This window comes from Chiloscyllium plagiosum, chromosome 21, assembly GCF_004010195.1.
Source record: "Chiloscyllium plagiosum isolate BGI_BamShark_2017 chromosome 21, ASM401019v2, whole genome shotgun sequence".
Classification (NCBI taxonomy): domain Eukaryota; kingdom Metazoa; phylum Chordata; class Chondrichthyes; order Orectolobiformes; family Hemiscylliidae; genus Chiloscyllium; species Chiloscyllium plagiosum.
Genome location: NC_057730.1, coordinates 34,421,814 through 34,443,882, shown reverse-complemented (window position 1 = coordinate 34,443,882; position 22,069 = coordinate 34,421,814). Strand labels below are relative to the sequence as shown.

Below are 22,069 nucleotides of genomic sequence, written 5' to 3'. Positions count from 1 at the left end.
AGATTTCCAAAGACTCATGAGGAAATAAAATCTCCTAATTTGTGTATTAAATAGGTTTCTTCTTATTTTAAACAGTGACCCAGAGTTTTGGATTTTCCAACAAAAGGAAATATCCTTTACGACCTATCAAGATCTCTCAGGGTCTTGTCTGTTTCAAAGAAGTCACATGTTGCTCATCCAAACTCCCCTGGATACCAGCTGAGCTTGACCATTTTTTCTTAAAAAGCCAATCTGTCCATTTTAAGAATTAGTCAGTTAAAGCTCAGAACTGCTTCTCATGCATTTATGTATTTTCTTTAATAAGGATACAAATTCTGTACACCACTCTAGATATGGTTTTGTCAGTGCCTATAACAACTGAAGCATGACCTCCATACCTTTATGTTCAATATTTCTTGCAATAAGTGAAAACATTCTGTTACCTTTGTTAATTACTTGCTGTTTCTGTGTATTAACTTTTGTGATTCATGCACTAGGACACCCACAAAATGGACAATTTCACTTATTCTCCTCTACTTGTCAGATCCCCCTTTTTCACTTATATTGAATCTTATATATATGTTGCCATCATATTTCATGTTTGCACCTTGCTTTCCTACATATCTTTGTGTCATCAGCAAATTTAGCAAACACAATTTCAATCCCTATATCTAAGTAACATATAAATTGTAAAAAGTTAAAAACTCAGTACTGATCCCTGTGGCACACTACTTGTTGCATCTTGTCAAACAGAAAATGACCTATTTATGCCTACTCTGTCTTTCCTGTCAGCTGCTAAATCTACTGTCATTGCCAGTGTATTATCCTGTATGCCATGAACCTTTATTTTCTGTAATAACCTTTGGTGTGGACTTATTATGCTCCTTCTGGAAATCTAAATTTGGCACATCCATTTTTATCCAAAACAGTGCATTTCATTTCCTCAAAGAATCAATTGGTCTTTTACAAAATATGTTGAATTTTCCTGATTACCTTAAACGTTTTGAGATGACCTGCTATAATGTCTTTAATAATAGCTTGTACTGTCTTCCCCATGAAAAATGTTAAGCCAACTGAACTGTCATTTCCTACTTTCTGTCTCCCTTCTTGTGTAAAGGAATTGCATTTATATTTTCCAATCAAATGGAGCCTTCCTTGAATTTTGGAAAACTAAAACTATCTATCCAATTAGCCATTTCTTTTCAGATCTGAGGATGAAGTGTCTCAGGATAGGGACCTGTCATCCCACAGCTCTGACAATTTATTTAGTACCATTTCCCTGGTGATTGTAATTTTTTTAAGTTCTTCCATATCCTTTGCTAATTTAGTTATTTCTGGCATGTTACTGCTATCCTGTATCGTAGATACTGATGCAAAATACCAGTTTAATTCATCTGCTTTCTTCTTATTTTCCATTATTAATTCTCCAGATTCTATTAGTGAAGGACCAATGTTTACTTTATTAACTATTTTATTTCATAAATATCTTTAGAAACTCTTAATGTCTGATTTTATATATCTAGCTAGAGTTTTCTTGCTCTCTAACTTTTTCATCTTTATTAATTTGGGTTAAATTGATTTGAAGGTACAATCTTCAGGGTTCTAATCCAGGCCTGTAGCCACTATACTACTACATTGACAAATGTTGGTATAACAATGATAAGCAGTGAAGCTGATACTCTTTTTTTTGTTACAGGTGACCGTTCAAGGCTGATACAATGAATACAAGTCCGGGCACAGTGGGCAGTGACCCTGTCATTCTGGCCACCGCTGGTTATGATCACACCGTCCGCTTTTGGCAAGCACACAGCGGTATCTGCACTAGAACAGTGCAACATCAGGACTCTGTATCTGTGCCAGTTTATATGTGGTTATACCTGATTATTTCTGTAGTTCATGTACATAGACACCCACATCACTCTGTAGACAGAAAAAAATTACACATTCACCTTTCCAAAAATAATCTGCTTCTTTCATTTTTCCAATTAAGCTTTTCTTACCACATTGTATTCAATCTGTCATATTCTTGCTAACTCATTCAACCTGTCTGCATCCCTCTATGGCTTTTTATGTCTTCCTCACTGCTAACTTTCCACTTAACTTGTACCATATCCAGACCAGGATACTTTACACTCAGTACCCACCTTTAAATTATTAATATAACTTGTAACTCAGGCCTAGGCATTGACCATATCTTTTTTACTTTTTGGCATTTATATAAACGATTTGGATATGAGCATAAGAGGTATAGTTAGTAAGTTTGCAGATGACACCAAAATTGGAGGTGTAGTAGACAGCAAAGAAGGTTACCTCAGATTACAACAGGATCTTGATCAGTTGGGCCAATGGGCTGAGGAATGGCAGATGGAGTTCAATTTAGATAATGTGAGGTGTTGCATTTTGGAAAGCAAATCTTAGCAGGACTTATACACTTAATAGTCAGGTCCTAGGGAGTGTTGCTGAACGAAGAGACCTTGGAGTGCAGGTTCATAGCTCCTTGAAAGTGGGGTCACAGGTAGCTAGGATAGTGAAGAAGGCGTTTGGTTATTTTCCTTTATTGGTCAGAGCATTGAGTACAGGGGATGGGAGGTCATGTTGCAGCTGTACAGGACATTGGTAAGGCCACTTTTGGAATACTGTGTGCAGTTCTGGTCTCCTTCCTATCAGAAGGATGTTGTGAAATGTGAAAGAGTTCAGAAAAGATTTGCAAGGGTGTTGCCAGGGTTGGACGATTTGAGCTATAGGGAGAGGTTGAATAAGCTGGGGCTGTTTTCCCTGGAGCGTCAGGGGCTGAGGGATGACCTTATAGAGGTTTATAAAATCATGAGGGGCATGGATAGGATAAATGGACAAAGTCTTTTTGTCTGGGGTGGGGGAGTCCAAAACTAGAGGGCTTGGTTTAGGGTGAGAGGGGAAAGATATGAAAGAGACCTAAGGGGCAACTTTTTTACGTAGAGGGTGGTACATGTATGGAATGAGCTGCCAGAGGAAGTGGTGGAGGTTAGTACAATTGCAACATTTAAAAGGCGTCTGGATGGGTATATGAATAGGAAGGATTTTGAGGGATTTGGGCTGGGTGCTGGTAAATGGGACTAGGTTAGGTGAGGCTATCTGGTCGGCATGGATGATTTGGACCGAGGGAGTCTACTTCCATGCTGTACATCTCTATGACTAATAATTACTTTTATTCTTGCTTGTTCTTTCCTGTTTTTCAACCAGTTTTCATCCGTGCAATGATTCCCAATCCCATGAGTCCTAAGCTTTTGTTGTATAAGCTTTTGTATGACAGTTTGTCAAATATACCAGTATACTCATTGGAATTTCGAAGAATGAGGGAAACCTATAAAATTATGAAGGGAATTGATAAGATAGAAGCAAGAAGGTTGTTTCCACTGAAGGGTGGATCCAAACTAGGGGGCATAGCCTAAGGGGGACAGATTTAGGACTGAGCTAAGGAGGAACTTCTTCACCCAAAGGTTTGTGAATCTGTGGAATTCCCTTTTGAGGCTACCTGGTTGAATGTTTTTAAGACAAAGATAAATGGATTTTTGAACAGTAAAGGATTACGGGTGATGATGAATGGGCAGGTAAGTGGAACTGAGTCCATGAAAAGGCTCACTGGGCCAGATGGCCTACTCCCGATCCTATTTCTTCTGTTCTTATCCATTAGTTCTCCTTTATCCATCCTACTGGTTTTATCTTCAAAAAATTGCCATCAGATTTATCAAAAGTAAATTTGTATTGACTCTGCTTAACCATACCATAATGTTCCCAGTACCCTCTTACCACATCTGTAATAATAGATTCAATGATTTTATCTATTACTGACATTAGGCTAACTGACCTATCATTCCCCATTTTCTGAATTTCTCCTTTGTTAAACAGCAAGGTTATGTTTGCTCCTGTATAATCAATAGGAATTCTTCTGGAATCTTTGGGGTTGTAGTAGTCCAAATAGTTTTGGAAAACCAAGCATCTAAATTAAATATTTTTTTAAATTCCTCCTGTTTTGAGTAAGAGTGAACTCTTTGTGCCCTGTCCCTAGCAACTGTGGATCTACATAATGATCTTTATTAAAGGGATTGTAAGCATCCTTCCATTCACAATCTCCTTAGTGTGTGAGTTAGTCCTCTCTGCAATCACTGTGGCAGATACATTCCTCACCTAGAGTCATAGAGTCATACAGTACGGAAACAGACTGCTCAGTCAACTCATCTATGTCGACCTAGAATTCCAAATTAAACTAGTGTCTTCACTTCTGTTTAGCCCATAACCCTCTGAGCCTTTCCTATTCATGTACCTGTCTAAATGTCTTTTAAATGTTCTAACTGTACCTGCATCTACCACTTCCTCTGGCAGTTCATTCCACATAAGAACCACCCTCTTTTAAATCTTTCTCCTCTCATCTTGAAAATATGACCTCTATTTTTAACGTCCCCCACCCTCGGGAATAGACATTTGCTATTCAGCTTATCTATGCCCATTATGATTTTATAAACCTTTATGAAGTCACCCCGCAACCTCCTACACTCCATTGAAAAAAGTTCCAGTCTCTCCTTATAACTCAAACCTTTCTGTCCTGGCAACATCCTTGTAAATCTTTTCTGAGCACTCTCCAATTTAATGATGTCCTTGCTATAGCAGCGTGACCAGAACTGTATACAGTATTCCAAATGTGGCTTCACCAACATTCTGAACAACCTCAACAAGACATTCCAATTCCTATACTCAGTGGTGTGAGCAATGAACTCAAGCGTGCTAAATGCCTTCTTAACCATTCTGTCTATCTGTGACACAACATTCAAAGTATATAACTTAATTATTATTTCTTAAGGTACATAGAACATTCGTGTTATCTTATCCTTGCCATGAGAATGAGCCTAAGCTTCATAATGCTGTAAGTATCCCTTCCTCTTGATTTGCCTTACCAAAATGCATTTATCCAAATTAAACTCCATCTGCCACTCCTAAGCCCATTGGTCCAATTGATCAAGATCCCTATGTTATCTTAGATAACCTTCTTCATTATCTATTATACCACCAATTTAGGTGTCATCCGCAAACTTACTAACCATGTCTCCTAAATTCCCATCCACATCCTACCTCCTGGCTCAACTGCTTCCAGCTGTTGCTCATTCATATGCTGTTCAACTGTATGCACAATTCCTGAAAAATCCAAACATCTCCAGAGGTCAATGGATCCCAATTGTAAATTTAGATAGAAATGTGAATGAACATCTCCTCGTTGAATAAACAGTATGTGTAAAACAGCAATTTAATACAGTTACACAGTCTGTGGCACCTACCTTGCCTATACTATTATACAAGGATATGCAGTGGTTGATGCATCATATCTTGACAGCAGACATTATGTTTGTACTTCGTGAAATATCAGGAATATACAGAATTCAGGACTTGTTACAGAAAGTCCAATAAACGTTTATATTATGTAAGGCTTCTTTATGATAAATTATGCTTTTAAGTGAAACTAAGCACGTACAAATATAGGAAGAAAAAACTAAATGGAGTAAAATTTAAATAGAAGCAGGTTTTGTTGCACAGTCCCCATCTAAGCTCAACTGACCTCTAGTCAATTTCTAGCTGTTTTTACTCTATTTCCTGAATTGCAACATTTTTCCCCTCATTCTGTATTTCCTATTTCCTTATTATTTCTCAAAGTACTTAGAACATTCGTGTTATCTTATCCTTGCCATGAGAATGAGCCTAAGCTTCATAATGCTGTAAGTATGCCTTCCCCTTGTGGTTATAGGCCAGGTCCACATACTGTACCAATGTGCAAGTGTTAATCTGTGTCTGAAGCTGAAAGTAATGTCTCTGGCCATTTATTGTGTAGAGTGACTGAGCCTCACTTGCTGCGCATGTATGCCTTGAAAAGCTTCAGTGAAATCTTCAGTGTTTTATTGAGGATCCACTTAGGAACTGAGTTTGTGAATTACTGTAAATTCGTGTGTCATTCATTCTGCTTCCTTAACAAAGTTTCCAGCAAGTGAATGCCTTGGAAATCACCCCAGACCGCAGTATGATTGCAGCAGCTGGTAAGCACAATTTGCAATCTATTCTTCATGTTTTGTTTTATCCAGCCCCATAGTCATTACCCTTGCATACTGGGAAATGTGTGATAATTGCGTCCCTTATTAATGATGAAAATCTAACATTGTTTGACAAACAACTCGTGTAAAGTTGAGATGGCGTTAGTAACTAAGGCAGACATTTACTCCTAACATCTGGGATTCTAACATCCATAGATTTATTTCCTAATGAGGTGAGAGAAGAAAAGGATAAATGTCTTTTTCAATCTCTATTCTTGTTCAAGGCTTGTCAATTATTTACTTATGCCCAAAGTACTTAATTTTCCTGAAAGATGAAAATGAGTGGCATTATTCCACCACCGGACCTGATGCATCTTGTTGCCCACTTTCTTGAAGAACAAGAACTTCATTTTTGACCATGTTGCTGCACAGTCTTATGACATAGAGCATGATTTGAACCAAGTTATCTCATGTAGATGGTGCCACAGTGCATGTGCTGTCTGGTAAAGCTACATCTCTGGTTCACCTTGTAGGGTACCAGCATATCCGAATGTATGACTTGAATTCTAACAACCCGAACCCAGTCATCAACTATGATGGAGTCAGCAAAAACATCACCTCAGTGGGATTCCACGAAGATGGGCGCTGGATGTATACTGGCGGGGAGGACTGCATGGCGCGAATCTGGGACCTGAGGTATTTATTAAGACACCAATAACAAATTGTCAGCTGTGGTCCATTTAGGAGCATGCTCAGATTTTGAGCCAGAAAGTTGTGGATTGAAGTACCACGCCAGAGACATGAGCACATAATCTTGGTTAACAATGTTGTCTTCCTTTAGTACCATTGGAGTTGCTGTCTTTTGAATGCATCATTAAATATATGCCTTGTTTGCCCTCTTGGGTGGGAAAGACCCTGCTGCATTATTCTGAAGATGAACAATACATTTCTTTTTAGTATTCTGTCCAATATTTATCCTTTGTTGATTGTAGGGATTTGTAATCACAGCCTAATGTAGACAATTGATAATTTGTAAACAATTAATAGATAGCTTATTGAGATGATTAAGAAGCAGCAGATTAGATATAATACATTAGCTAATTAGTCAAAGCAAGTATACAACTATAATAATCAGGTTGGTTCACTAATGCCAGAGGGCAAACAGGCAATTGGCACAGATTTGTGAATACAGCATCCTGTTTTCTAGCCAAAATGTTAGGGAACTCTTCTCTAGGTGGTCTTCCTCCTCTTCTGGACCATCTTCCACCTAGAGAAGACAGCTCCCTGATGAGCATTGGTGCCTACAAGGACTGCCTGATGAGGACTGGTGACTGCTCCTAAGCACTTTGCAATATACCCTCCTTCTAGGTGCTTAGCTTACGCGGTGTCAATCAGTTGTATGGATCCTTTTGGCTAATAGCCATGGGCAGCTACTCATGACATTGGATGATTTTGACTCCTTGCTCAACTACATTTGAAAGTTAGCTTTCGTTCCTTCCAAGCACAATTTTCTTTTAAATACTGCTTCCTAATAAGTTACTATGAAACCCAATAAATCTTTTGTTTACACTGATAGAAGGCTATTTACCACTATACCACAGTTAAATGTGTTCTAAAGCTACACAGGAAATATTGGATTAAGAAGAGTAAGAGAATACAGTTTTAAAGGCAACCCCAATTTCCAGCACCTTCAAACCAAGCAGAATGTCGCGGAGCTATTTCTAGGATCTTGCAGTGCACAACCTCATTTATCTCCAATGTAGCAGTGACTGCTTTTCCAAAATATTTAGTTTTGAGATTCTTTGGGATGTCAACAGCCAAATCAGTGGCACCACAACTGCCTCTGTTGTACAACAGGGAGGGTTGAAGTGTAGGCAAGCAGTAGTGTTAGAGACTCTGTAATTAGGAGCACAGATAGGCTTTACTGTGGCTGCAAGCAAGACTCCAGGATGGTGTGTTTCCTCCCTGGTATCTGGGTCAAGGAAGACTCTGAGCACACACAGGATATTCTGAAACGAGAGGGTGAGCAGGCAGAGATTGTTTTCCATATTGGTACCAATGATATAAGCAGAAAGAGAGATGAGGACCTTCAAAGGGAGTCCAGGGAGTTAGTTAGGAAGTTGAAAAGCAGTACCTCTAGGGTTCTAATCTCAGGATTACTTCCTGTCCCACATGCCAGTGAGGCTAAGAATAGGGAGATAGCATAATTAAGTATGTACAGATCGCACGTAGACTGAAGAGGCACCAATGTCCTGCCAGGGAAGTTTGCTAGTACCGCTTGGGAGTGTTTAAACTAAGGTGTCAGAGGAACAAGAGGAAGAGAAGTAGATCAGCAAATAAAATGCTGAAGAAGAGTCTGAGATTAAGGCCAGCAAAACTAAGAGGAAGAACAGACAAGAGGAGGTTACTGAACACAGCAGGAGTGGTGGTCTGAAGTTTTAGTTTGTGCAATCTGTTCTTCTTGTACAGGTTCTACCTAACCCAGAAGTCATTTATTTTAGTGCAAGGTAAGGCAGATGCGCTTAGAACTTGGATTAGCACGTATACCTAAATTAAAAAGGAGAACCAAAAAGGTAATATTGTCTGGATTACTACCTGTGCCATGAACTAATTGGCACAGGGTCAATAAGATCAAGCAGGTAAATGCATGGTTCAAAGATTAGTGTGGGAGAAATTGTGGGCGGCACGGTGCTTCACAGCACTAGAGACCTGGGTTCAATTTCCGCCTCCGACAACTGTCTGTGTGGAGTTTGCACATTCTCTCCATGTCTGCGTGGGGCTACTCCGGTTTCCTCCCACAGTCCAAAGATGTGTGGGTTAGGTGAATTGGCCATGCTAATTTGCCTGTCAGGTGAAGGGGTAAATGTAGGGGAATGGGTCTGGGTGGGTTGCTCTTCGGAGGGTCGGTGTGGACTTGTTGGGCTGAAGGGCCTGTTTCCACACTGTCAGTAATCTAAATCTAAGTAAATGGTTCAAATTCGTGGAAAATTGGCACCAGTACTGGGGAAGAATGGACTTGTTCTGTTAGGACAGTCTTCATCTGAACTGTTCTGGGACCAGAGTCTTGGCAAATTGCATAACCTAAATGTGGGGGTTTGGTGGGGGCTATCAGTTACAGGGCGAATTAGAAAGTCTGAATTAAAAGAGGAGGTAAGATTAAAATCTTCAGCACAGGCACAAGTAGGACAGAATATCTGGAAAGGGTTAGCAATCAAACTTCAAGTACACTGGATAAATGAATGATAATAAGAAGAGGGAATGAGCAGATCGAATAGGCAATTATGATATGTGGGCATCATAGAGACATGGTTGCAAGGGGATCAGGATTGGGAGCTGAATATTCAAGGATATGCATCCTATTGAAAAGATAGGCAGGAGGGCGGAGGGGATGGGATTACCTTATTACTAAGAAATGAAGTAGGGTCAGATTGTGTAGAATTCTGTGTGGGTAGAATTGAGAACTGTAAAGGTAAAAAAAACATAATTAGTTATGTACAGGCCTCCAAACAGTAGTCAGGAGCTGGGGCATAAGGTACACAATGAGATAGAAAAGATGTGCAGCAAAGGCAATGTTACAATGATCATGGGGAATTTCAATGTAAAGGTGGACTGTAAAAACCAGGTTGGTAGTGGATTGCAAAAAAAGGAATTTGTGGGATATCTACAAGATTGAGCAGCTTGTGATGCAGCCCACGAGGGAACAGACAATACTGGATTTAGTGTTGTGCAATGAGGCAGATTTGATAAGGGAACTTTATGTGAAGGCACCCTTAGGAGGCAGTGATCATAATATGATCGAATTTAGTCTGCAATTTGAGAGGGAGAAAATAGAATCAGAGGTAATGGGATTACAGCTGAATAAAGGCAACTATAGAGGCATGAGAGAGGAGTTGGGTAGGATTGACTGGGAGAGGAGCCTAGCAGGAAAGACAGTGGACATCAATGGCAGGAGTTTCTGGGAGTAATTTAGGAGACACAGCAGAGATTCATCCTGATGAAAAGAAAAGCATGGTACAGGGAGGATGAGACAACCAAGGCTGACTAGAGAAGTCAGGGATAGCATAAAAGCAAAGAGAAAGCATATAATGTGGGCAGTGGGAAACTAGAGGATTGGGAAGCTTACAAAGGGCAACAAAACAAAAGGAGGGAGAAGATTAAATATGAGGGTAAGCGATCCCAGGAATATAAAGGAAAACTGTAATAGCTTCTTTCAATGAAAAAAGAGCAAAAGAGAGACAAAAGTGGACATTGGGGGCTGGAAAATGACATTGGAGAGATAGTAGTGCCGAATAAGGAAATGGCTGAGGAACTGAATAATTACTTCACGTCAGTCTTCGCAGTGGAAGACATGAGTGATATCTCAAAAATTCAAGAGAGTGAAGGGGCAGAGCTGGGTATGGTGGCCATCACGAAGGAGAATCCAAGATGGAGGATGGGAAAAATTTCTGGCTGTAACAGCTGCTCCTTTTTTGAGATATTTTAGGTGCTGGAGTAATTACTGTTTTATATGCTGTTGCATTGTTTTGGAACTTTGGGAAAAAAAAGTCAAAACAACAGCAGTTTTAAAAGGGAGAAGAACAGACAAAAGAAGCACATGGTGAAGTCATTGCGGGGGAAAGAGAGAGAGAGAGAACCTGCACAGTTACTGCTTTTGCTGTTTGAATTCATGTATCGTTAGACATCGGAATGCATCTGGGAAAATTAACAAACAGTGAAATTCACGACTGATCTTAGAGGAACTGTTGGGCAAAGTTCACAGCACAGAATCAGATAAGTTAATTTGTTTTAAATGTGGCCTACAGTGAATCTGCAGTAGTGAGTAGAGTGGGTTCTTTCCTGATTATATGCTTTTAGAGATCTGTTTCTTGATTTAAACTTAAAATATAAGCCATAACTATTAATTTAAGACAGTGTTAATTTCTGGGTCTGTAGATTGTGAAGGAGCAAACATGTGAATTTACTGTCCTATCATGACCATAACAGTTCCACAGAACCAATGATCATTTCAAGGGCCTGGATTGGAGCTTTTTCTAAATACTGAAATATTTGAATTCTGCCGCAGGTCTAGAAAAGTGGAGTATATCACCTGTCCAAACTGTTTGGATAAGGCAGAAGGAGTGCCTTATTCTTACAATCAGTAAGATATGGGTTTGTGGCTATAACTCACACTACTATTTCCATAAGTCACATCATAAGTCGATTGACCTGTTTCATCCTCATGAATTCATTATTTATTTTAAATCTCTTACAATGCCCTGGCAAATAGTACACGATCTTGGTGACATTGGATTGAATTTTAACCTGTAAGGGGATACAGGTGTATATGTATTCTGGGAAGGTGTTTAAGAAGAAGAAATTTCCAGGGACGACATGAACTTACCCACTTCTGTATTTAACTGGTGTGAAATTTGAGGTAAATCTGTAATTTAGATATAGAGAAAGGCAGTTATCTGAAGATTTACTTTTCTCCTGACTTTAACTAGGTTTCTTGGGTTGTGTGAAACTTGTCAGGGTCCACAAGGTTAGAAGCACAATGTAGAGTGATGAACCTGGAAAATTAACAGTTGGAAATCTTTTATGTATTGAACCAAAACAGCGGCTGCTTTTCGAGATTTGGCAGTACCGAACTTGCTGAAAAAAAACTTATTTTGTTGAAGCTTTTCTTCTTGCACTTGTCAGGTTAATTTGTAAGAATACTATTTTAAGGGGAAAACCAACACTTATGCTGAATAAGAAGAGAGTACTTGATTGAATGGCAAGTGAAATTTGACTGATACAGATATAGAGAATATCCCAGTTAATAATCAGGAGGAGCAACACCAGAAATGGCAGCTGTCTTTGTCTCAGCAACCTGACATTTTACAGGGCAGGATGACCCCAGTGCTCCAGTCCACAGGACACAATTCCCTGATGGGGTATGCTGTAACTTTCAGGACACAACGTAACTATTATCCTCTAGAAGCAAGAATTTCTTGGCAGAATTTGCTTTTATTCTTTCATGAGATGCAGGTGTTACTGACAAGGCCAGCATTTGTTACCCAGCAGGTGCTGAACTGCCTCGATTAGATTAGATTCACTAGATTTTTCGATTAGGTTCTCTACAGTGTGGAAACAGGCCCTTCGGCCCAACAAGTCCACACTGACCTTCTGAAGAGCAACCAACCCAGACCTAATCCCCTACATTCACCCTGACTAATCTACCTAACACTACGGGCAATTTAGCATGGCCAATTCACCTAATCTGCACATCTTTGGACTGTGGGAAGAAACCAGAGCACCCGGAGAAAACCCACAGGGAGAATGTGCAAACTCCACACAGACATTTGCCCGAAGTAGGAATTGAACCTGGGTCTCTGGCACTGTGAGGCAGCAGTGCTAACCACTGAGACACCGTGCCTCCTCCTTGTACCTCTGCAATCAATTTGATGTCAATAACCCACAGTGCCATTAGGAAGGGAGTCCTTGGTTTTTGATGCAGTGATAGTGAAGGAATAACGATATCAGAATGGTAGACCACTTAGAAGCGGCCCTGTAGTGGTTTTTCCATGCCCTTGCCCTCCTAGAAGTTGAGGCAGCCTGTTTAAAAGAGGATTTGCTGTGCATGTTGCAAATCCATATGAAGATTATGATTGTTGCACACATCTGCAATGTTCTGGAAGATTTACTGTCCACTGAGTCATGTAGGCATATACTTCTAGTTGTGGTCAAGGTGCCAGATTTCTTTGACTTCAACTTCTTCCAGCCATCAGCTGGTAACATTGAAGAATTTCACAATTTGTACTACAACAGTTTATCTTCCAGGCTCCTGTCATGTTTGCAAAGGCTGCCACTTTCAACCATTTTTGCAACTTAGAAAGCCAGTTGTAATGAGAGGGCCCTTGTGTTAGATGCAGTGACTGGATTCCTACAAGTCTAGAAAGTCAGATTGCACCCATCAGGCAACCCAGGCATCTTCAAGGAAACTAGGAGCATTTAGGAGTAAAGAAGGGGGTGCCACGGTGGCTCAATGGTTAGCATTGCAGCCTCACAGCACCAAGGACCCTGATTCGATTCCAGGCTCGGGCAAGTGTCTGTGTAGAGTTTGCACATTCTCCCCATGTCTGCATGAGTTTCCTCTGGGTGCTCCGGTTTCCTCCACAATCCAAAGATGTGCAGGTCAGGTGGATTGACCATGCTAAATTACCCCGTAATGTTGGGTGCATTAGCCAGGGGAAGTGTGGAGGAATAAGGGAATGGATCAGGTTGGGTGCATATCTGTGTAAAATATTTACGAAGCATGCCATGGTACATTTCATTCTGCATCAGTTAGGTCCCTCAAGGATCTTCCAAACTCCAAAACGACTTAACAGAAGGCTCATTTGAGACAAGGAATAACCTCTGCAGATATTGCTAATGATGCCTGTGAGGGGGTCTAATTGTGCATTAGTGTACAGGAAAGATATAACAGAAGCCACATGAACAAGGATGGTTATTGTGTAAACATTTAGGCTGTTGAAGTGTGATTGAGTTACCTGGACAGATAGTAACCACCTTTCAGTATGCACAATATGTATCAAATTATAGTGAACTAATATACTTTGAAAAACATGGCAGAGCAGAAAGGATTGGAGCTGCAGGAGACAAATGTGATGATCACGCTTATCTTTAGATGAAGAGGATTAGCACCAAGAGGAAGAGAAGTCTGATTTTGCCAGGCTGCCTGCAGCTGCATACCTAGTTACCAGTGATGTCCAGTTAGGTGTTTTGCAGCTAAGGCTATGTAGACACCTGGCTTGTCAGCTGTTCCCACTGGTCTCTTCTTTCGCCTAGCCCAGTTTGAAGCATTTCTATAGTCAATAATCTTTCCATTTCACTGGCACTTGCTGCTCATTTGCTACTCCTGTCATTTAGAGTGAGAATTAGATTTTATTGTCACATATACAAATGTGTAAGTACAGTGAAAAGATGTACAGGGTCACCATTTTCTGGCACCATCTTGGTCACGTAATCATGCTGGTCATGTACTCTCTATTCCAAGCCAACATTTAGCCTCTCTCTCAGAGCTTAAAGTGTCCCACACCTCTGACAGAGATTTGCCTTGCCACTACTGTCCCTGTCTCCAGCACTTGCTCACTAGTGATGTGTGGCTCAGCCTAGCCAATTACCTGAGAGAAATCCTGATGGGGTGGAGGGTGTGCATGAGTCAAACCATTGAATCTATTTTTATTTCTATTATGAATCTTCAGATTTATTTACCATGATTTTTCAAGTTCATGCAATCTTTCATAGTCTTTGCATTGCTTATTTATGCAACTTTCTCCAGGTCCACAGTATACCAATGTTTCTGCATTTCTGTAATTCTAATCTTCTTGTGTAGTTCAAGGGCAATTAGGGACAGGCAATAAATACAGGTCTAGCCAAAGACCACCATGTTTCTGAATGCATAAATAAAAAAAATCACCTCACCATTGATGGATATCCCTTTAGTTGTCCGAGCCCTAAGGTTTGAGGTCCCTCTCTAAACATCTTAGCCTCCCTTTGCTCCTTTAAGGTCCACTTTTTAAAACCTACCTCTTCAGTTAAACTTTTAAGTTAGTGAGTTAATCAGCCTAATAATGGGAGGGAAGAAGCTGTTCTTGAACCTGTTGGGGTGTGTGTGTGTGTGTTTTCAAGCTTCTGTATCCTCTGCCCAATGGAAGAGGTTGTAGGGGAGCATGACCGGGGTGGGAGGGGTCTTTGATAATGTTGGCACCCTTTCCATAGCAATGGCAAGTGTAAATAGAGTCCATGGATGGGAGGTTGGCTTCTGTGATGCTCTGGGCTATGCAAATAACTTTGTTTTGTTTTATAATGCTGCTTCACAGTGCCTTAGGAAGTTATATTAAAGATGCTAGATAAGTACAAGTTGTTTTTCATCTCAAACTTGGATTGAAATCTTTCCCCCTCAACAGGTCACGTAACCTGCAGTGTCAGAGAATCTTCCAGGTCAATGCTCCTATTAATTGTGTCTGCCTGCATCCCAATCAGGTAAGGGGAAACATTGCATGCCCAAAACTGCAAACAGGCTTTGCCTGTCACCTCACCCTGAGAAGCTAAATTTGTGTTGTTTCCAATGGAGACATGCAAATCGTTAAAGCTGGAAATCTTATCTTTCAATTTTGCCACAGTAAACATTTCCTGCCAGTGTGTGGCGCTGCTGTCCTCTGCAAAGTCTCTTTAATAATTTGTTGGTACTGATTGGATCGTTGGTCTGATCCAGCCTGACTTAAACTGTTTTGTTTCAGTAGCTCCTGACCTACAAATTCAGCCTAAGCATTGAAAGTTTATCTTATGAAAATCAAGAATTTAGATATGATTCAATGCCCTGGTGATAATTATAATGTTAGAGCAAAGTTTTTTTAGTGCTGGACATTGTACATGTGTTGAAGAAAGTAATAACTATTTCAAATCAGCAAAAATGACCAATATATACAACCTAAATTGAAGTCAGTCTTTAAATTTGAGCAAATGAAACAAAAGGACGGAGATTGTTATGACCTCTGACAAGACCACCAAATTTATGTTACAAGTTGGCTAGAAAAGAATAAGGTTTTTTTGAAGTAGATGAAAAGTGATTTCCAAGTACTTCTGAAGAAAATAAAGCCACCAGTTTCAATGATTTTGAATAAATGAAATGAACTTTACTATACAAAACTAGAATGGTGGAACACTTGATTTTTAAATATGCAATTTATATTCTCAAATCGTTCAGAAATAAAAAGATAATTATGGATTTTAGACAAACCATGGTTGAATTACCCCATAGAGCACGTCAAGATACAAACTTTTCAAGAGACATCCCTATCTTCTCTGAAATCCTCCCAAATGTCAATGTCACCGTACCTCTCTTTATAAAGGATTCTAGTTCTTCACTTCCAAAAACTCAGCCTCGAATTCCCTCTGAAGTAATTTCTTTATGGGCAGCCTCGATGATTGTTCACATCCTGGCACCTTAAACTCCTCTTCTGACATTGTCTCCCCTGGATTCTTGAGACTGCATTCCAGCACCTACATAAAGATACAATTTTAACTTTTTCACTGGCTGCTAGTTTCTGGAAGCGAGCACTGTCCCTGGGTTTCTCTGAGCTCCAGTCTTTCTCAGCTGTTGCGAACAAATACTGCTCATGGGCTTCCATCACACCTGTCACAGCTTCTCAAAACAAGGTAGTGACCTTCGGGGTTCTTTCAAGCTCCTGTGACTCCTGCACTTTTCCTGAGCCTTACCCCAACACTTAACTGCATCTTCTGGCTCCCTTGACTTCTCTGAACCCTAACTGCTTAGAATCTGTTAAAAGACAACTTTTCAGGATAGGTCTCATTCTCCCAGTTGCTGTTCATTTGCTCTTTATCATTGTCCTGGGTTTTGTGCCATGGATTTGCACCAGTCCATATCTCATGCCCAGTTCTGCGTCCTCTGCAATCCTATAGGTGCACTTCTGACACCCTGATGGTCAAGCCCTTTAAATGTAAAACGGAAAGACAGAAAGCAAATGTATCCTGCCGCATTACTCTTCCGAGTATGTGCTCGGACTTCAGGGCCTGCTGAGAAATAAAGTCTTTGCCAGAAATCAGATAAGTTCAGGTTTTGTAACAGGTTGAAGAAGATAACAATGTGAAAAAGCATATGATGGCTGGATAGTAATAGTTAGGGTGTAGCAGGGCAACTGAAGGTCTGAATTTCAATGCTGATGTATGCTTCAGTTACTAACTATATCTTCATATAATGGGATATAGAATAAGTAGAATATTCGTTTAGAGATTGGATTAGTGATAAACTCTCTCATTACAATGGGAAGCCATTCTCCTGTGCTAGCTCTTTGAAAGAGCTCTCCACCCCGCTCCACTCCATCCATAAAGCTGTGCTAAATTTTCCTGGGGAAATATAAATCTAATTCCTTTTTGAAAAATATTATTGAATCTGCTTCCTCCATCTTTATGGACGTGCATTCCAAATCACCATAATGTGCTGTCCCCTCATCTTCCCTGATACTTTTGCCAAAGATGTTTAAATCTGTATTTTCTTATCTAATCTATCAAAATGGCCTCAGAATTTTGAATACCTCTCATTATATTTCTCTGCTTTAAGGAGAACAACCACTGAATTGCTTATAAGTGAAATGTTTAATTCCTACGAATGTCTGAGTGTCATAGCAAAAGTTGTTCTATTCAAGAATGTTAATAGCATCAGCTCCTGGTGTCTTTATTTGCTCACCATCTTACCCCTATTGTAGAACATAAAACTCTGTTTTGGACTCTGGACCATATGGATAATGTTCATGGGATGTTGCCACCATTGTTTTACAGGCAGAACTGATAGTTGGTGATCAGAGTGGTGCCATTCACATCTGGGATCTGAAAACTGACCACAACGAGCAGCTGATTCCAGAGCCAGATGTTTCAGTCAATGCAGTACACATCGATCCAGATGCGAGTTACATGGCAGCTATCAATAGTTCAGTAAGTAAACCATGAGTAGAACATATCTTCATTTGTGTCAAAACCAGATTGAGGCATAGAGTTATAAGAGTCATACAGCATGGGAACAGACCCTTCAGTTGACCATGTTCCCAAACCAAACTTGGGCCAAATGCAGGCAAGTAGGACTAATCCCCTTCAAACCTTTCCAATTCCTGTACTTATCAAAATGTATCTTAAATATTGTAACTCTACTTGCATCCACTACTTCCTCTGGCAGTTCATTCCATGTATGAATTGCTCTCTGTGTACAACCATTACCCCTAGAGTCCTTTTTAAATTTTGCTCCTCACACCTTAAAAATATGTCCCCTAGTTTTGAACTGCCCCCATGCTAGGAAAAGACCCTTGCTATTCATCTTATCTATAAATTAGAAAATCATAGATGAATGATGGGGTGTTATGCAACCAATTGTCGACCTGGTGTTTTTTCCTGCTTCACACTTGTTTCACTACAATTTCAGTACACAGTGGCACTGAGCTCTTCTACCTTATCTATAAAACTTTATGGTGGAAGTCAATAGTATTTTTTTTTGTTCGTCACATTGATGTTCGGCCTCCTTGTGCTTCTGCTAATCTTATTCTCTTTGGAGAGGTTGGTTTCCTCCCTAGGTCAATACTATCCATAAAAGCTTAACAGATGAATTGATTTCTGTTTTTTCTTTATCTCCAGGGTAATTGTTATGTGTGGAACCTGACAGGTGGAATTGGTGATGATGTCACTCAGCTCATTCCCAAGACCAAGATCCCAGCTCACAAACGATATGCTCTCCGCTGCAAATTCAGCCCTGATTCCACGTAGGTCCTTCTGTTTCTGTGTTTTCCTAACCTGCTGTCAAACTCTGCTCAGTGTCATAAGTGGGTCTGAAATGTATTGGGGACGATAGTTCATCTTATTCCTACTGCAAAGTACTTTGTTTCCTGAGACCCAAAACATGACTGACTGCATTACTTGGCTGGATGGCTGGTTTGTGATGCAGAATGATGCTAACAACATGGGTTTAATTCCCATACCAGCTAAGGTCCCCATGAAAGTCCCACCTTCTTGACCTTGCTCCTCACCTGAGGAACGGTGACCCTCAAATTAAATCACCACCAGTCGTATCTCTCTAATAAGAACGCAGCCGTATGGTCCCCTGGGTCTGTTGCAGCTTTATGTATGTTTTTAGATTAATCTGCAAGCAAGTATAGTTTAGATTAGATTCATTACGCTATGGAAACAGGCCCTTTGGCCCAACAGGTCCACACCGACCCTCTGAAGAGTAACCCACCCAGACCCAATCCCCTACCCCAAGTGCACCTAACACTATGGGCAATTTAACATGGCCGATTCACCTGACCTGCACATCTTTTTGGACTGTGGAGGAAACCGGAGCACCTGGAGGAAACCCATGCAGACAAGGGGAGAATGTGCAAACTTCACACAGACAGTTACCCAAGGTGGGAATCGAACCTGGGTCCCTGATGTGAGGCAGCAGTGTTAACCACTGAGCCACCGTGCTGCCCATAGGCGACCATCAATGACCCTACTCTCTTTGAAAGTGTGCAGTAGGAATAATAAATCGATGCATGTGTAAGTTGTACCCAAATAGGCCAACAACACACTTCAGATTAACTGTTTCAAGTAATAAATGTCTGAAAAGTTTGCAATTTTCTTCATCCCTCTATTTTACTTAATATAAAGTCTAGTAAAAGACTGGACATAGAGTCATAGAATCAAAGAGATGTACAGCATGGAAACAGACCCTTCGGTCCAACCTGTCCACGCCGACCAGACATCCTAACCCAATCTAGTCCCACCTGCCAGCACCCGGCCCATATCCCTCCAAACCCTTCCCATTCATATACCCATCCAAATGCCTCTTAAATGTTGCAATTGTAGCTCCAGGGAAAACAGCCCCAGCCTGTTCAGCCTCTTCCTATAGCTCAAATCCTCCAACCCTGGCAACATCCTTGTAAATCTTTTCTGAACCGTTTCAAGTTTCACAACATCTGACATGATGAAATAATTCTGCCCCAAACTTTGTACTGAATCAGTAGACACTCTCCTACGGTATTTGTTACCGGTACTTGCCTTGTTTCACTACTTCAAGTACTCAACGACATTGATGCTTCCTTCCTTCCATCACACTTTATATCGGGAAGTCAGTGGTGCTTCTCTGTGGTCACACTGATGTTCACTCCTCCTTCTTTGGAGGAGGTGGTTTACTCCCTTAGTCAATACTATCAGAAAAGTTAGCAGAGTTCATTTATGGCACCTAAGGAAGCCATTCAGCTTCATCACTGGCTCTCTGTGGAGAAATCCAGACAGTTCCATATTGCTTCTCCATCTGCATAGTCCTGCAAGGTACAGGTCTCTCCAGTATTAGAGATGTCTGTCCTCAGCCAATTTGCATCAATCCATCTGATATCAAGAAACATTTGGAGGTACTGGGTAATACAAAGGTTATAGGTCCTGACAACATTCCAGGAATAGTACAGAAGACTTATGCTGTAGAACTTGACATGCCCCTCGTCAAGCTATTCCAGTACAGTTCCAACATTGATATCTACCCACTAATGTGGAAAGTTTCCCAGGTATGCCTTATACCCAAAAAACAGGACAAATCTAGTTCAACCAATTGTTGCCCCATCAGTCTCCTTTTGTTCATCAGTAAACTGATGGAAGAGATCGTCAACAGTGCTGTCAAGTAGTATCTGCTCAGCAGTAACCTGCTCAATGATGCCCAGTTTGGGTGCTGCCAGTGCCACTCAGCTCCTGACCTTCTTACAGCCTGCGTTCAGATATCTGGACAAGCACAAGCAATTGAAGGAAGAACTAATCAGAACCAAATGACTTGTGCTGTCCTTTCTGGCGATACATCATTGATATTAAAACCACCTGACTATGTCAGATAAGCTGCCACAGAGAAGGCTCAGGCTAACAAAGCTTTGAGTATTTTAGAACAAACCCTCTCGTACTCTCTATTGTTGCATATTATAAGTTGATTCCACTTTAATCACACTGTTAATAATGTGTTTTATAATAAGCCTGCTTGAAATCATCCTGTTAATATGTATTCTTGTTTACTATATTATGATCCCATTACAAGTCCAGTTACTATTTCCTGTTAGACTTCTTGCTACATGCTCAGCTGACCAGACCTGTAAAATATGGAGGACTTCAAATTTTTCGCTGATGACAGAGCTTAGCATCAAGAGCAACAATCCAGGAGAGACATCACGAGGCTGGATGTGGGACTGTGCATTCTCTGGGGATTCACAATATATTGTCACAGGTAAGAAGAGTACCATACAAGGAAGGAAATGGTTCCATTTTTAGCTCTGCCTAGAACTGTTCTGGTATTATCATCAGGTTTGTGAAAATGAATGATTCACTCCAACTTAAAATTGATTTCATGGAAACATTTGTGATTTGGACCTCTTTAAAAAAAATCTTGATTCATTGCTCTTAATTATGATGTCAAAATGAGATCTTACAGATTAGTATTGTGGAAGTGTCAGATAGCAGAGCAGTTTCGAGGAGTTTGAAATAAAACTCTATTTGTGCCTTAAAGACCTAAACATACTCTGTTTTTCAAACCAAGCTTTGCTCAATAGCCTTGAATTGGAAGGTTGTAAAGTCAAGTCCTGCTCCAAGACTTGAACACATAATCTAAGGTGACGCACCAGATTAGTACTGACAGATGACCACACTGTTAGAGTTGTTGACTTTCAGGTGAGACATTAAGATGAAGCCCCAGCTGACCTCACCTGGGCACAAAGGATTCTGGAGTAAACTTTGAGAACTAGCAGGGATGTTCTTCCACAGTACAGCTGAGTATTTGTCTCTTAAACAACATTGCTGAAATAGATAGACTAGTCATGTATGACATTGCTGTTTGTGAGACCACCCCTGTCAAAAAGTTGACTGCTGTATTTATTTGGATAAATAATTATTACACTTCAAAATACTTGATTGGCTTTAAAACATATTGAAACCTGTTTGAGATTGTGAAAGATGCTGTGTAAATGCAAATCATATCTTTTAAAAGTACACTGACTTGGCAAAACCATTTAGGTAAAAGTGGTGCTGGAAAAGCACAGCAGGTCAGACAGCATCCGAGAAGCAGGAAAATCGACGATTCAGGCAAAAGCCCTTCATCGGGTTTTGCCCAGACTGTCAATTTTCCTGCTCCTCAGATGCTGCCTGACCTGCTGTGCTTTTCCAGCACCACTCTAATCTTGACTCTGATCTCCAGCATCTGATTTGATTTCTGATAGTCAACATGGTCTTGTCAAGGGCAGGTCGTGTCTTACAAACTTCGTTGAGTTTTTTGAGAAGGTGACCAAGAATGTAGATGAGGGTAGGGCAGTAGACGTGGTATACATAGACTTCAGTAAAGCCTTTGATAAGGTTCCACATGGTAGGCTGTTGGAGAAAATGCAGAGGCATGGGATCAGGGTGATTTAACAGTTTGGATAAGAAATTGGCTTCCTGAAAGAAGGCAGCGAGTGGTGGTTGATGGAAAATATTCAGCCTGGAGTCCAGTTACTAGTGGGTGTGCC

At 40.5% G+C, this 22,069-nt stretch overlaps 1 protein-coding gene across 10 annotated transcripts in view; it reads left to right on the top strand.

Annotated features, from left to right (window-relative positions):
* Nucleotides 1-22,069, top strand: part of mlst8 (MTOR associated protein, LST8 homolog (S. cerevisiae)) — an 86,360-nt gene that overhangs the window by 62,259 nt on the left and 2,032 nt on the right. For 6 of the 10 annotated variants that reach the window (XM_043711755.1, XM_043711757.1, XM_043711752.1 and 3 more), the window contains exons 2-8: nucleotides 1,676-1,832; nucleotides 5,984-6,035; nucleotides 6,563-6,725; nucleotides 14,960-15,035; nucleotides 17,352-17,504; nucleotides 18,195-18,319; nucleotides 20,636-20,799. In XM_043711755.1, coding sequence (XP_043567690.1) covers nucleotides 1,698-1,832; nucleotides 5,984-6,035; nucleotides 6,563-6,725; nucleotides 14,960-15,035; nucleotides 17,352-17,504; nucleotides 18,195-18,319; nucleotides 20,636-20,799 — 868 coding nt within the window. In that variant the 5' untranslated portion in view covers nucleotides 1,676-1,697. Of the gene's footprint in view, nucleotides 1-1,675; nucleotides 1,833-4,723; nucleotides 4,877-5,418; nucleotides 5,721-5,976; nucleotides 6,036-6,562; nucleotides 6,726-14,959; nucleotides 15,036-17,351; nucleotides 17,505-18,194; nucleotides 18,320-20,635; nucleotides 20,800-22,069 lie in introns of those variants that run through there. The other 4 variants (XM_043711762.1, XM_043711759.1, XM_043711761.1 and 1 more) reach the window with 4 other exon arrangements.